This window comes from Heliangelus exortis, chromosome 2 (assembly GCF_036169615.1).
Source record: "Heliangelus exortis chromosome 2, bHelExo1.hap1, whole genome shotgun sequence".
NCBI lineage: Eukaryota > Metazoa > Chordata > Aves > Apodiformes > Trochilidae > Heliangelus > Heliangelus exortis.
In genome coordinates, this window is record NC_092423.1 from 26,162,325 (window position 1) to 26,176,380 (window position 14,056).

At 37.5% G+C, this 14,056-nt stretch overlaps 1 protein-coding gene across 5 annotated transcripts in view; it reads left to right on the forward strand.

The window, feature by feature from the left end:
- The window catches only part of UMAD1 (UBAP1-MVB12-associated (UMA) domain containing 1), a 78,328-nt gene that overhangs the window by 49,112 nt on the left and 15,160 nt on the right, over nucleotides 1-14,056 (forward strand). For all 5 annotated transcript variants that reach the window (XM_071735318.1, XM_071735322.1, XM_071735321.1 and 2 more), the window contains exon 3: nucleotides 9,052-9,137. In XM_071735318.1, the coding sequence (XP_071591419.1) occupies nucleotides 9,052-9,137 (86 nt within the window). The remainder of the gene's footprint in view (nucleotides 1-9,051; nucleotides 9,138-14,056) is intronic.

Sequence of the window (14,056 nt, forward strand, 5' to 3'; positions counted from 1 at the left end):
CTGAAAGCTACAACCAGTTGTGACCTTTCTTCATTTTTTATGATAAGACTATGGTACTAAGTACTGACATATATATATATATATATATATATATATATATATATATATAATTTTTTTTTTTCAAGTATTGAACAATTTTTTTGGTCTTTGCTTTGTAGTCAATGTCACTTCTTGGTGTACATGCAAATGTTTTGAGATTTCTTGGAAAGTTGCAATCAAAACCATACCGGCCAGATTTTTGACCTGTTGCCTTGTGTCTTTGTAAATGGATAGTTTAACACACTGGAGTTTTTTTAGACTGTTGTGAGCTGCATTTCTCTGAAAATCAGAAATTTTCATTTGTCCCTTCCCCATCCCCTCTTAGTTTTCTTGTATGAAGGCCAGAAATACTAAAACTGTCTAAATATTTAATGCTCTTTAACTCTTTGCCTATAAAATCAAGCAATCTAGTGACAACATGTTGAAATTAAGATTTACATATTGATTACACACAGGTCAAAAGTAAACAAGGAGTTCCATAGTGTAGTTTCCTTTACAAAGCTGGCTTTAAAATAAAGTTCCTAGAAATACTAAACCAGCTTAAAGCACAAAAATAATGGGAAAATAACACTTTAATCCTAGTTAATCCACATTATTGACCTATGTATTCTAAATAAATAAATAAAATTACGTAGGCCCTTGATAATCTGTGTGGAGCTGGTTATTCATGAGAGAGGTCTGAACCAAAGATTAGCCACTGTACTTTTTTTTTTTTTTGCCATTTCTAAGGACAGGTTAATGTTTTACAGGATTTATGTTTTTACTTCAGGGAGTACTTCACTTTTGTTAAGTTCTGCCTACTTACCTTGTTTGTTGGTTTTATATCCCCTTTATATCCAGTACAATGGGATTAGCAGTGTTCTGGAGGGAGAGATATTTTGTTTTATTCAATAATTCATTAAGATTGCTTTTGGATGTAAGCTTTCCCTTTTTTAAAAAATACATATTCAGAACCTTTGTGCAGCAGTTTTAGATATGTTTATAAACTTGTAATTGTTATGCACAAAATGTTAGAGGGAAACAAAATATGATGTGCTCAGAAAGGCTCTGAAAGCATTTGGTATATCCACTGCTGTTTTTGCATTTGTAACATGAGGTTTTGCACTGAGAATTGACTCTATATAGATTGTTGCAGTGATACAAGATTGCCAGGCTGCTGTCTAGAAAACCTTTTAGCAAAATGTGGGGAAGGGAGCATTTTGAACCAGACTATTTGTAAGCTTCACCTAGAACGTGTCTGATGGAGGTTTAGATACTGTGTTTTAATATTCTGCATTATGTGTGTTGGTCCTTATAGGTCACACAGACACATATAAGCTGTGTCAGTGTGTTTATTTAACTGTGTGTGGTGTTTATGTTTAAAGCAATTCCGCTTAACTTTGTTTCAGAATTGAGTGTTCCATGACTCTGAGAGGATGGCAGCATTTAAAGTAGGAAACGATGATTACTTTCAAGAAGATGTCTTGTAATTATGTTGCATAAAAGTTACTTTAAAGTGAGTGTTCTGTCCTATACATTAATTATTTTCCCAAATAGTATTAACTGGTGTTTCTGGAGCTTCTAGAAGATGTGACAAAGAGTTTTTACAGCCAACATGAATGTTGTAGGTAGATGCCCAGACATGAAGGTCAGTTGTTGGGATGAGGCTGTATACAAACGTCTGCTCATCATGGTGCATACCATAGCAGTTAGTGGGACATGACCCTATTATGGGTAAACTGAGTGACTTAACTTTTTTTCTGTGGAGTTTTCCTCTCTTCTTTATTATTAAAAATGTATTTCTTCTTTAAACATGCCTGAAGTGACCAAGCACAGCAATATTTGCCAGCTGGCCTGCTAGCAGGCTGAGAAGAACAGAGAGCAATGGGTTTTTCCTTCAGTGGGTATTTTTGCTGCCTAGCTGCAGATGATTATAGTCTGTAAACATCTTCAATTCTTCTGTCTTTGGGCCAGTTTTAACCACATTTGACAATGTTTTTTCTTCATTGCAATCTTCAGTCTCAATGGTAGATGGGTCATGTAAATCTAATTCCTTAGGAAATCAGCTTCAATTCACATTATTTGTTTTCTAACATAATTTGCATTAATGTAGGGTTACTCAAAATGTCTAAGACTTAATGTTTTATTCTAACTTTAAAACAATGTACGTATTCTGAGGGACAATTGAGCTGGTCTAGATGACCACGACAATAATCTAAAACTCCATGATTATGTATAACAATGAATCTAAAAAAAGAAAGATAATCATCTTATGAAACTTTTCCAAAAATGAGATTAGATGGTTTACTTCCCCAGAAAAGTATGATTCACTTGGGCTTGGAAGGTTAGATTTGTTTTGATATGAAGAGGAGTGGCTTAACTGACACATTAAATGAATGACAGGAAGATTTAAAAGTTCTCTAGGAATGTCAAGAACTACAACTTAATGCATGTAGAGACTGGCCTGTGGCATCTAATCTATGCCTTCCAGGCAGTTTGCAAATTTAATTTTTTTTTTTTTTTTTTTTATGGGACAATGTTCATGAAATATGCTAACACACACTAGGGGTGCTGGGGGCTGGTCCACAGAGCAGTCTCAATTGAACAAAGGAAGAGCAGTGAATAATTTTGAGGTTCTCCTTGAGGCATAGGCACACACATCCAGAGAAGCATGATACCAGAAGTCAGAAACATAAGTCAGAAGACTTAAGGCACACAAGACAAGTGTATATTCATTTTCTTTTCGACTTCTTTCCTATAAAATGGTTGAACATTTCATAAGCCCTTACGTGTAGTCTGCTTGTTGCTTCAGTACTCAGGATGTGTTGAGTAGCTGATAAGTCTTGTTGCCTGCTCATTCTGATAGCAAAACAAGATAAGAAAGGTGCAGCAGAATCTAGGGTAATGAACTCTAGAATGGGATTTCCAAACAGCAGAATGGAAAAGTGATATCTGCTAAAATATAGGCTGTGGTGAGGGGATTCACTGTTTTTTGTGGGCTACTTCAGGAGTCTGGTATACTGATCCTCAGCATTTCTTTATGTTTGATGTGGAAGTATTCTAAGTTGGAACCGAAGTAAAATAAAATTTAATCATAGGGGATCCATGCTTATGGATGAATTAATTCTACAGCTTTCTCTGGATGTGACTGTGGACCTGGAGGTAACAAGTACTAGAGGGACAGACTAAGAGCCAAAAGAGGATCTGGAATATATCCATCTTTGGAGACTTTTAGAATTAATCTGAACAAGCACCTGAGGAGCAGAGTTTAACTTTGAAGTTAGCACTACTGTAAGCTGGAGGTTGGACTAGAATGGCCTCCAGGGATTCTTTCCAATCAACATTTTGCTGTGAATCTTTAGCTTTTGCTTCATCAGCTTTCTTAAAGAGTTGGCCACCTCTTAAAAAAAAGCCATAAAAATGGGGGTTGTGTGAGTGGAAATTATTTACCCTCAGTAGAGTGGCTGGTGGTAGAGCTGGATTTAAACTCTAAGGTTTCTCTGTTAGGATCCATGAGAGCTTTAAATGAGGTCAAATGAAAAAGTTGGAAATGCAAGAAAGCACAGAACTTTATGTATGTAGTAGTATGTAGTTTTGGGATACTGAAACTCTACAGGAGACTCATCCTCTCCTTGGTTTTCTATTGCCATGTTTCTAAAAGTTTTCATTTTAGGAAAAATTTTTCTGTATGGGAGTTTTTAGTCTGTGGTTTTGTGGTGATCTGGATAGTGGGATGTGGGTTGAGAATACCCTGACAGAATTCTTTAGGAAAATGGAGACTCTACGTTAAAATCATCTGCAGCAGGATGGGGTACCAGAATGAAACTGGATGGCAACATGGAGTGCCACTGCCATAATCTTCAGTGACATGTGCTGTAGTTGGATGTGCCCTTTCTCTTAATTGGGAAAGGACTGAACCTTGTTCCTTCATGTCTGTAAATGCAGAAGTGCTCAGAATAATATTTACTGTGTTACAGTTCCCTCCTCCCCACTCCCCTCCCATTACAAGTTTAAAGAAATCAGTCTTTCAGGGTTTTCATTCTGTAATTTTTCTGCAAATTTTTCTCATGGTTCATCAGGATAATTAGAGAAGGTATTAGGAAGTTTTACTCCCGATTTATTTGTAGGATGCCTTAATACCCAGCTACAAAACCACTTTTGAAACTCAATATATGGGTGCCAAAGAGTCACCCTATGCCTGCTGAGCCTGATGCAGCCCTCTGCCTTAGACTGGGCACACACAGACTTCCTTCTCATTCACCCTTATGCAGCATAAACTCTTCAACTCTTGTTTTGCTGGAAGTTGCAGCTGTGAAGAATCTTTTTGCTGATCTCTTGGATTTTTAAGGGATATTATTAGCTTGTTGAAATGAAACTGCTGTTGATACAAAAAAACTTGAATATGAAACCAGGGTGAGGTGGCCTGAAACTGCGATGACTTCATTGCTTTGCCAACTTTGCATACTCTTATAAGGCACTTATGTCTTGGTCACGTGCACATGGGAGCTAGTGAGGACTGACTTGGAGATTTCACAGCACCAGAGCTGGACAGAATGATAGTCCCACTTTAAGAAAGGAGAAGAACCACTTCATATCCCATCTCATAATGAAGACAGTTACCTGGGCAGTGATTTATTTGATTCAGATGGGTCATTGAGTAGTCTGTTAGTCAGCAATAGGAAGTGTCAAATTGCTTACAATTTATTATATTTTTAAATTATTGTATGTAGTACATTTATGAGGTGGGGAGGTTAGTCTTCAGAGGTCCTTACCAACTAACTCAAACTGTTCTGTGCTGATTAGCAAATATTTCTAAAGGTTTTCCCTCTGTCTTCTGTTACTTGTCCTGATCCCATAAAACCAGCACAGTTTTGTGTTCTGGATGCTGCCATCAGTGTCCCCTGGTACTGCAGTCCTTAGGTCAGTCCTTGGGCAGGAAGGGGCTGGTAAACATACTGGGATGATACTCTGGACTGGCAGCTCTAAACTCTTCTTTGGTACCAGATGTTTCCTTTCAAGAAGAGTCCATAGCTACAGAGTGACTGAGATAGATGGGGCTTGAGGATGAAAGTAGCAGTGGGAAGAACAGCAGCCACCTGACATCCATTGCTGATTGCCTGTCTGCTCTATGCACAAGGAAAAGAAGAGAACTTTTTTACCAATAAGCTTGCAGTGGTGCTGGAAGGAAGTGGAAGCTGTGAGACCTCCAGCTGTGGGTGCTGGAGGAATGAGCAGAGCTGAGGAGGGACTGAGCAGAAACACACTTCAACCCTGATGGAGGTTGTTTAAATGGGGCCAAGAGAAGAAGAGGGCTCAAAACCATGCTACTGCCCCTTTACACAGAGTGAGCCTGAAGGGAGTCCCAAGACTCACATATTTAGAGGGGAGAGGGAATTACAGTGCTTTTTCAGTGTCTGCCTAGATTGAAAACACTGCCACTATCCATGGACTGAAGCCTGAATTTCTGTTAATTTATTCTATAGCAAGGTGACTTAAAATTGGTGCATCTGGCCTTTCTTTATATCAGGGAGAGAGGGGAAAAATTATGAACAAAGAGGGGCAAGAAACCACATTAAAACCTTGATGCTTCCACAGAGTCAGCCTGTCCTGTTTTGAGATGCTACTTTTCCTCTCTTAAAACTTCGTGTCTTTTTGCTTCCAAGTGGAAGCCAGAATACTCTTTGTTCTTGCCATTTATATACAGGACAAAGAAGATAATGACACATGCAACAAGGAGTTAAGCAACTAACTAAAATATAATGGAAATTATACTTTCTATACTGTCTTTTGGAGCTGAAGGTGGCATTTGAAAATATATGTATTTGGTAGCTGGGTACTACTTGTACATGCGTCACCATCTCACAGGATTCTTGCACAGACCAGGACAAACAACAGTCTTAGCTACAGAAGACTCTAAAATATATTTACAATTGGTTTTAATTTTTTCAGCTGAAGGTGGGATAGACTTCTGAATATTGTCTGTTAATCAAGAGACTGCACAGCTTGAGGATAACAAAATGCTGGAAGAGGAAAGAGTATAAATAGAAACCCCACTTCCTCGTTGAGTAGCAGCCAAACTTGTGGTTGAACTTTTCTATATGAGAGTTCACTTAGGTCCTGCTGATTTCAGAAGAAACAAAAAATTCTGAGGTCTGAGGAGAGACATACATAGTACATAGGGAAAACTGTACTGGGTATTTATTTCCTGTGTAACACCTGGCTGCATTTCTAAGAAAAAGGAGATATCAGTGAAACTTGGAGAATGTTGGTGCAAATCCAGCACCAACTTGGATGAAAGGAGAAATGTATGTCTGATCTTTAAGTTTATCACCATTCATTTGAGCCTGGAAGGGTCTTAATATAACTTAAAAACAGCCAGCCAAGACTCAGGACTTGAAATATGGTTTCATCTGGACAGTAGGATAAATATGTCTACTTTCTTTTCAAATTTGAAAATATTTTTCCATTGAAAAGTCAGAGGATATTTTACAGCAATAATCAGGATTAATTTTTTCCTGATAAATTTTCCCAGTGATGTCCTGCATATCACAGATTAAGCTGCTGATGTTTAAGCTATATCACACTGTATGGCACGGCCTTTTTTCTAGTTTTTATAGTCTCCAGATAGTATGTGACATTTTAGTTACATGACTTCAATTTTAGTTTTCTTTTTTATATAGGACTTTTATTTCTAAAATTTTGCATAATGCTTTTAAACCAAGGAATAGATAAGCCAGAATCTATTTTTTTAATAAAAGGAATAATTTTGTCTATTATCTCTTAATTAAAATACAACTTTAGACTTGCTCTAGTTCAAACAAATTAATTCAAGGAATCTCATGGATTGTGTTTGTACAGGAGGTTAGTCTAGATGATTGCAGTGGTCCCTCTGACCCTATCTGTGAACATACTTGCAGTTCAGTTCTAGTGAATGTTCAGTGGTGGTGGTGAGTTGGTAGCCCAAGCTCATGTGTTTGTGATCCTTTTCAGAGCCAGACTTTAGTTTCTTAGTTTTGCAAAGCTGTTATTATATACCTATTTACATCAGGATTTTTTAAGGGGAAACATTTGGGTTTGGGATTTTTTCTGGAGTCCTTTGCAGGGGCAGGGGTGATTTGTTTTTTGCTTTGGTTTTGTTTTTTTTGTTTTTTTTTTCCAGTTAAATACTATCAACCAGAATGTGTGAAGTGCTAAAAAAGACATTGGTTCCTGCTCTCGAAAGTCTGTGCTGTCATGGGATGTCTGTATATTTGGTGTTTACTTTCAACCACCTTCCTAGCATGTAGCTAGACAAGAAGAGGAAATTGCCTGGTTGCAGTGGAGAAGAGGAAAAACCAAATCAGAGGAAAGCATTTGAAAGGCTCAGCCTGAAGTGGGGAGAAAAACTGTGTCTTCTAGTTAAGGGAAGAGATCAGTACTAAGTTCAGTGGGAAACCAGGGCAAGCTGAAAAAAATAATAATATTTGAGAATGGCCAAACAAGACGATTCACCTATAGCAAGCTTGATAAGGTTGGGAAGTGGTGGAGCTGGGACTTCTTGGGCAGCTTGATGTACAGCTGCCTACGACTGTTTTAACTCCATTAACTTAAATAACAGTCTATGCAAAGTTTCGTGGCTTAACCTTGCAGGACATTATGTCTGAAAATACTGCAAGATGTTGGAGTTTTCTCATTTATTTTTCTTGTACTGTTTTTAGCAAAATAATATCTACATTAAAGTTCAGTTTACAAAGTCAATTTGTGAAACACTATAGGTATTTAGGTATATAGGTATTTCCACATTTTGGCTTTCTTAAGAACTTATGACTTCTGGGAATTGGATGTCAAAGTTCTAATTCAAAAAGCTTAATTTCTCTCCAAATGAATGGTTCTTATTCTTTCTTTCCTTGGAATATGTTTATATTTTTTACCTTTCCACCCTGATTTCAAAGAAAGATTTCTTTTCACCTTAAGGAAAACTAATCACAGGAAAAAAATATTCTGGATAGTATTAACATGCATGAATTTGGTCTTCTGGTTTTTGCATATAAAAACTTCTGAATGCTTTCTCTGGAACAGCATGTAAAGACAAGGAGTAAAAAGTTGGTTCCTGTGTTTCTTAAGTCTCACTTTCATTCTATTTATGCATCCACCCAACTTCACCCTGTGTGATCCATCCCACTGACTCCACTTAGCTGTTCCTTTACTAGTGACTGACTGCACAGCTTTTCTCTTACATGCCTGATGCATCTTCATCCAGCTTACTGCATTCTCTTTACATCTCCACAGTCCCCCATGCAGTCAGCATGTGTGACAAATACTGATTTTAGGGAGGAGTATCCTGTCAAATCTTTCCTCTTGCATCCTTCGTGGGTGTCTGTCTCTAGCACATTGCTATGATCTGCCACTCTTAGATTGGTCCCAGCTGCAGGTTTTGAGCTATTCTGACAGATGTCTCCTCAGTAAAATCCTGGGCAGTGGTAGCCACATCTGCAGAATGGAAGGAGGTTAATGCCCAGCCTCCTGCCAAGCAGTCATTGTCCTGCTACAATCAATACCAGGCAATTTCTCTCAGTAGGCTGCATCCCTCTTTTAGCACTCATGCACAGATATCCTTTGTGTGGAAATGAGGTTATGGGGAAATGAGGAAGCAGTGCTTGTGTCCTCCTAGCCTGGCGTGGGATTGGGATGTGATGGATGAGTGCACCTCGTATCGCTTTCCCACCAGATACTTGCACTGCTGTCTCTCCTTTGTTTGATGTTTTGCCAATATTAAAACTTAATGGTTCTAGAGTGTGCAAAAAATAGGGGCCCTGCTTTTTTTCTTTATCTCCTTTTTTTCCTCTGAATTTTCTCTTTTAGTGAATTGACACATTTATTCCTTCTCAGTGTTATTGTGCTTCCTCATGTTCAAATCTGTAAAAGATAGATCTAGCAACATGGTTTCCCAGAGAACCGTGTAATTTGATTTTAGGAAGACTCAAGAGTTTTTCTTATTCCATAGACAATATTAAGGATTTTGGTGATTCAATAGGTATTTTTTTACTTTACTAGGTGACACAGTTGATGATCAAAGAAGAGAGTCAAAGGATAAAACTTCATTTCCAGAGACCAGACCGATGTACAACCAACCTCCACAGGTAGGAGACTTTCCTTGTATGTATGATAAAACTTCCATAGCAACTCATTTAAGAGTCACAGAACAGTTTGGCTTGGAAGAGACCTTTAAAGGTCCTCTAGTCTAACCCCTCTGCAGTAAGTAAGGACATCTTCAACTACATCAGGGTGCTCAGAGCCCCAAGCGCTGACCTTGAATGTTTCCAGGGACGGGGCTTCTACCACCTCTCTGTACAACTTTTTTCCAGTGTTTCACCATCCTCATTGTAAAAAATTTCTTCTTTGTATCTAGTCTAAATCTACCCTCTTTTAGTTTAAAACCATTACCCCCTGTCCTGTCACAAAAGGCCCTGCTAAAGTTTGTCCCCATCTTCCCTAAAGGCCTCTCTCAAGTATGGAAAGGCCCCATGAATGTCCTGCTGGAAAAGGACATGTTCCATAGGCTGAGTGCCTACTTATCCTTCCTTGCCATACACCATAAAATAAGCATTGCTAGTAGTTAGATGGCAATATTTTCAAGGCCATTGATACTGATTTGAAAAAGAAGTTGTTGGACTTCTAGTGCTTTCATAGTTGGGTTTTTTTCTTAACCTATAATGCATTGGTGTTGTGGTTGCCTACTGTGCAGCCATAGTTCCCCTATGAGACAATGGTCTTGCTGTGTATTGTAAACTGCCAGTTGTAGCATCAGTGGTTTTTCCAGGTCTGTGGAATTTCAGGAAAATAGGAACTTGTATAGATTTTTAGTGGTTTTCAGTAAAAGGAAAGAAGCAAAGTTTTTGTGTTTTGTTTTTTTAAAAAAGCCACGTTACAGTCAAAATAAAAGTGTAATTTTAATGTTTATATTAAAAGACATGTAAAAAATGTTTTTATGAATTGGCTTGTAATAACATTAAATTAAAGTACAGCAGACGCAGCATTTGTTATTATCTAAGTTATTAATTCCAGTGTCTGGATTTGTGTGTTTGGGTTTCACATATATTCAAAGAAGTTCTCCATTTCTCAAATTAAATAAACTAACTGAGGGTCATGGAAATGAAATGGATAGTTCTATTCCTATTTGCATAAGTGAGTCTGTTTTTTAAAATTTGTGGGAGAAATCTACCAATTTAGCAAAAATTGAGAAGTATTGTATTATATATTCAATATGTCATTGAAATAATAACAGTAATTGAAATAATAAAGCTGTTAGAGTTGAAAGAAGAATAATTTGTAAATATGGGCTGGTCTGTTAAAAAGATACCTGTTGGTCTGCAAAGTAGTATCAGATATTTGTAATGCAGAGCTGAACAGAAGAGTGTTTATTCTTCAGATGCATCTTTCAGTTGCTGGAAACTTCCTTCATTTTTAAATAGAATGTATTTTACAGTTTAATAAGTGTGGACTTTGTGGAATGTGGAAAGTGCTTTTAGAAATGTGATTTAAAGAACAATGAAGTAATACTTTGTTCACAGATCACTTCCTTATTCAAAAGGGAAATGAGGTTGAGTTTGGTGGTTTTGAAGAGAGTTTCTTCTTGAGTATTTTTTGGTAACTGTTATCATCTTTGGAATTTCCCATTTACCTACATACTGTTGAATTTGTTTGCCGTGCAATTACTGAGGTCTCAATTACATATTTTTGTATAATCTCACAGAAATTATTTAAGCAAATGCATAAATAAAAGCTTACACCCAAGATCACCTTGCTGCAACCTGCAGTCTGCGTTGTTTTAAGAAGTTCTGATATTGCATGGATGTTAGAGGAGCTGCAGATACTTGGAAACTCATTGGAGGAAGGGGTGTAAAAGGCCAACTTCAGTCCACTCATTTAATCTTCTGCTGCAGAGAGTGGAAACAGAATGTAGATATCCTTTCCATCTCTACAAATAGAGGTGGAGGTTTGGGAGGTTCCTCTCCTGATGCCAATTCAGTCCTAGGGAGATGCCCTGTCCAGCAGGGTAATGAAGTGAGTGCTCTGGGCCTCATCAAGGATGGGTGATCCCACTGAAGTTGCTTCAGGCTCATGAACTAAAAGTCAGATGCACATCTAAGTGCTTGTCTGGATTGAGGCCAAAGTGCTTAGTGCTCTGCAGGGCTGAGAACTTAAATTAGGCTCTTTGTGACACTGAAATACAAAGCTTCTAATCTTAACTGTAACACCTTCAGAATAGATATTACAGGGTTGTGGGGGTTTTTTTTAAATATTTGTGAGTTTTCCGTTAAATACAATTTCCAGATCACTCAGTTTTTACACGATTTCACTGGGAATTTAAGGTTATAGAAAATCACAGAATGGAAAGGTTGGTCTTGATATATGAAGAGTGCTAGAAACCCTTGTAATGCGATGGGATTATTTTTCATAATGAGCTATTCCACTGGTGAAACAAATTAGTGCAACCCTGTATTTTTGTCCTACTGTGAGCAATTATGTAGTTTATCTGTTAGGAGACATAAAAAATATTTTTGACAGATGGCATGGCTGTGAATTAGGATTTATGAAGATTATTATACGTCTGGTACCCAGGGCACCTGGGATTATTAAATTGATGTAAGAAACAACAACAAAAATTACATTTCTGGTAATAGCTGTGGTGGTTTTTATCTCCCTGTTGTCACCTTAAAAATTGGCTTGCATTTATTTGAAATTAGACTTTTTGATAATCTGGCATGCACTCTTTAGCCAACAGATAAAAGCAGATTTAATATGTGAAAACTACCAGTAAATGTATTAAAAATAAAATACCAAAAACGAGAGCTGTCTTTGGATTGTAAGTTAAGATTTTTCTCTTACTTAATTCTCTTTTTTGTTTGTTTTTATTTCTAGTCCTCTTTCTCCCCCAGATACTCCATAGTTATTGCCTTTTATCTAAGGAGCTTGTTATACGTTTTCTAGGTCAAGAGTGAATCCCCAAAAGGATTGCTTAATCCATAATTATCTAATTTATATGTTGTTGTTATAGCCACTCTTAATTATATACCTTTCTGTGATACTTATCATCACAGGACATAGTTTTCTTTATGAATTGCAACAGTTCTGTTATACTTCTTATACCCTTTGCATGATTTGCTATAAACTGAGAACAGATCAGATAGCAAGATCACATCTCCTCAAGTAAATTTACAGATATCTGTTCTTCTGCATATGGGTGCTGGTCTGCACCATTTTGGGTGAGTATCCAAATAAATTAGAGTAATTTTTTTTTTTTTGAATCTGAATTGGTAGATAATATCCTCATTAAACTGATCATCTGTAAAGCTGCTATTCAAGGATTCTAAATATATAGTTGTAAACAGTTTCCTAGGCATCTGGCTAGGGGTCATATTAGTCATTTTGAAATACTACAAGGTATAAAATATGAAGGATGAGCTAATAGAAGTTGTGAGTGCACATCTTAAGAGTGGGATTAAAAATGAACTTGATTTTCTTCTTACTCTTGCAGAGTATGTAGCAAGTGTTACTAAAGTTGATAGGGTTTTAAGATATCCTTTTAGGCAGATCACCTGATATAATTATAGGCCATGAATAATAATATAATATTACCTTCATCTTCTTTTAAAAAAAAAAACAAATTAATTTGTTCTTTCAGCTCTGTTATTGCCCAGTTGTTACTGAAACTTGTCTGCCTGGAGAATTTTTACAAGGTACTGGAAAAGGAGATATTACTGAACGTGTCTCTGTTCAGTCAGCCAACTCTTAGTTTATGGTTCAGTGGGTCCCATATTTAAAAACTTGAGAAGGGTGTTCTGGATTAGATTTACTGCATCATTTTAAATACACCAAATTTGCCTTATAGAAGGTGGCTCATATTTCAAAATTATTGGCCCATGTTTGTGAATAGCTTGCTCCATTTTGACAAACTATACTGTCTATAGAAAATGTTACTGTTAGATTGGCTCTTTTTTTTTTCCTTTTTTTTTTTTTTTTTTTTTTTTTTTTTTTTTAAGCTCTCATAAGCTAGAATTCTAGTCATGACCTGGTTAGATTAATTGCTTGTCATATGTCATATTAACTCCCAAGATCTTCTTTTTCACCTATAAACCCCTTAAATCATGTTGGTCCCTATTTTCTCTCTTCTTAATTGGGTGTGTAAGCAATAATCACTTAATAAATTTACCCACCCTTAGAAGGGACTGGAATAAATCTGCAGCAGGTCATCAAGCATGTGCTTTTCTCTGGATGCTGGCATCATCAGAAGAAAGATCTTATGTTTTACTTAGCTATTGTGTCTGATCATAAGCCACAGGAAAAGTGAAGTTTTAACATTACTATTAAAGATGGGTTTTTAGTTTTCAGCATTCCTGGTTTCAAAGGACATAATTTTTCTTAGCTTCCTTCATCCTCTGCATGTACAGTAAATAGGTGGCAGTTCTTTGGGGTATCCTTGTGCAGCCACAAGGAAGCAGAGCTGCCATGGGATTCTGGGCCCCTCAGTTCAGGAAGGATATCGAGGTCCTGGAGCAGGTCCAAAGGAGGGCAACCAGGCTGGTGAAGGGACTCCAGCACAGATCCCATGAGGAGAGGCTGAGGGAGCTGGGGCTGTTCAGCCTGGAGAAGAGGAGGCTCAGGGGAGACCTCATCACTCTCTACAACTCCCTGAAAGGAGGGTGTAGCCAGGGGGGAGTTGGTCTCTTTTCCCAGACGACTTTCAACAAGACAAGAGGACACAGTCTTAAGTTGTGCCAGGGGAGATTTAGGTTAGATATTAGAAAGAATTTCTTTACAGAGAGGGTGATCAGGCAATGGAATGGACTGCCCGGTGAGGTGGTAGATTCTCCGTCCCTGGAGACATTTAAAAAGAGACTGGATGTGGCACTCAGTGCCATGGGCTGGTAACTGCAGCGGGAGTGGATCAAGGGTTGGACTTGATGATCTCTGAGGTCCCTTCCAACCCAGCCAATTCTATGATTCTAGAAAAGCACAGTATATGGTTGTGTTCTTACTGAGAATGAAGGTAAATAGC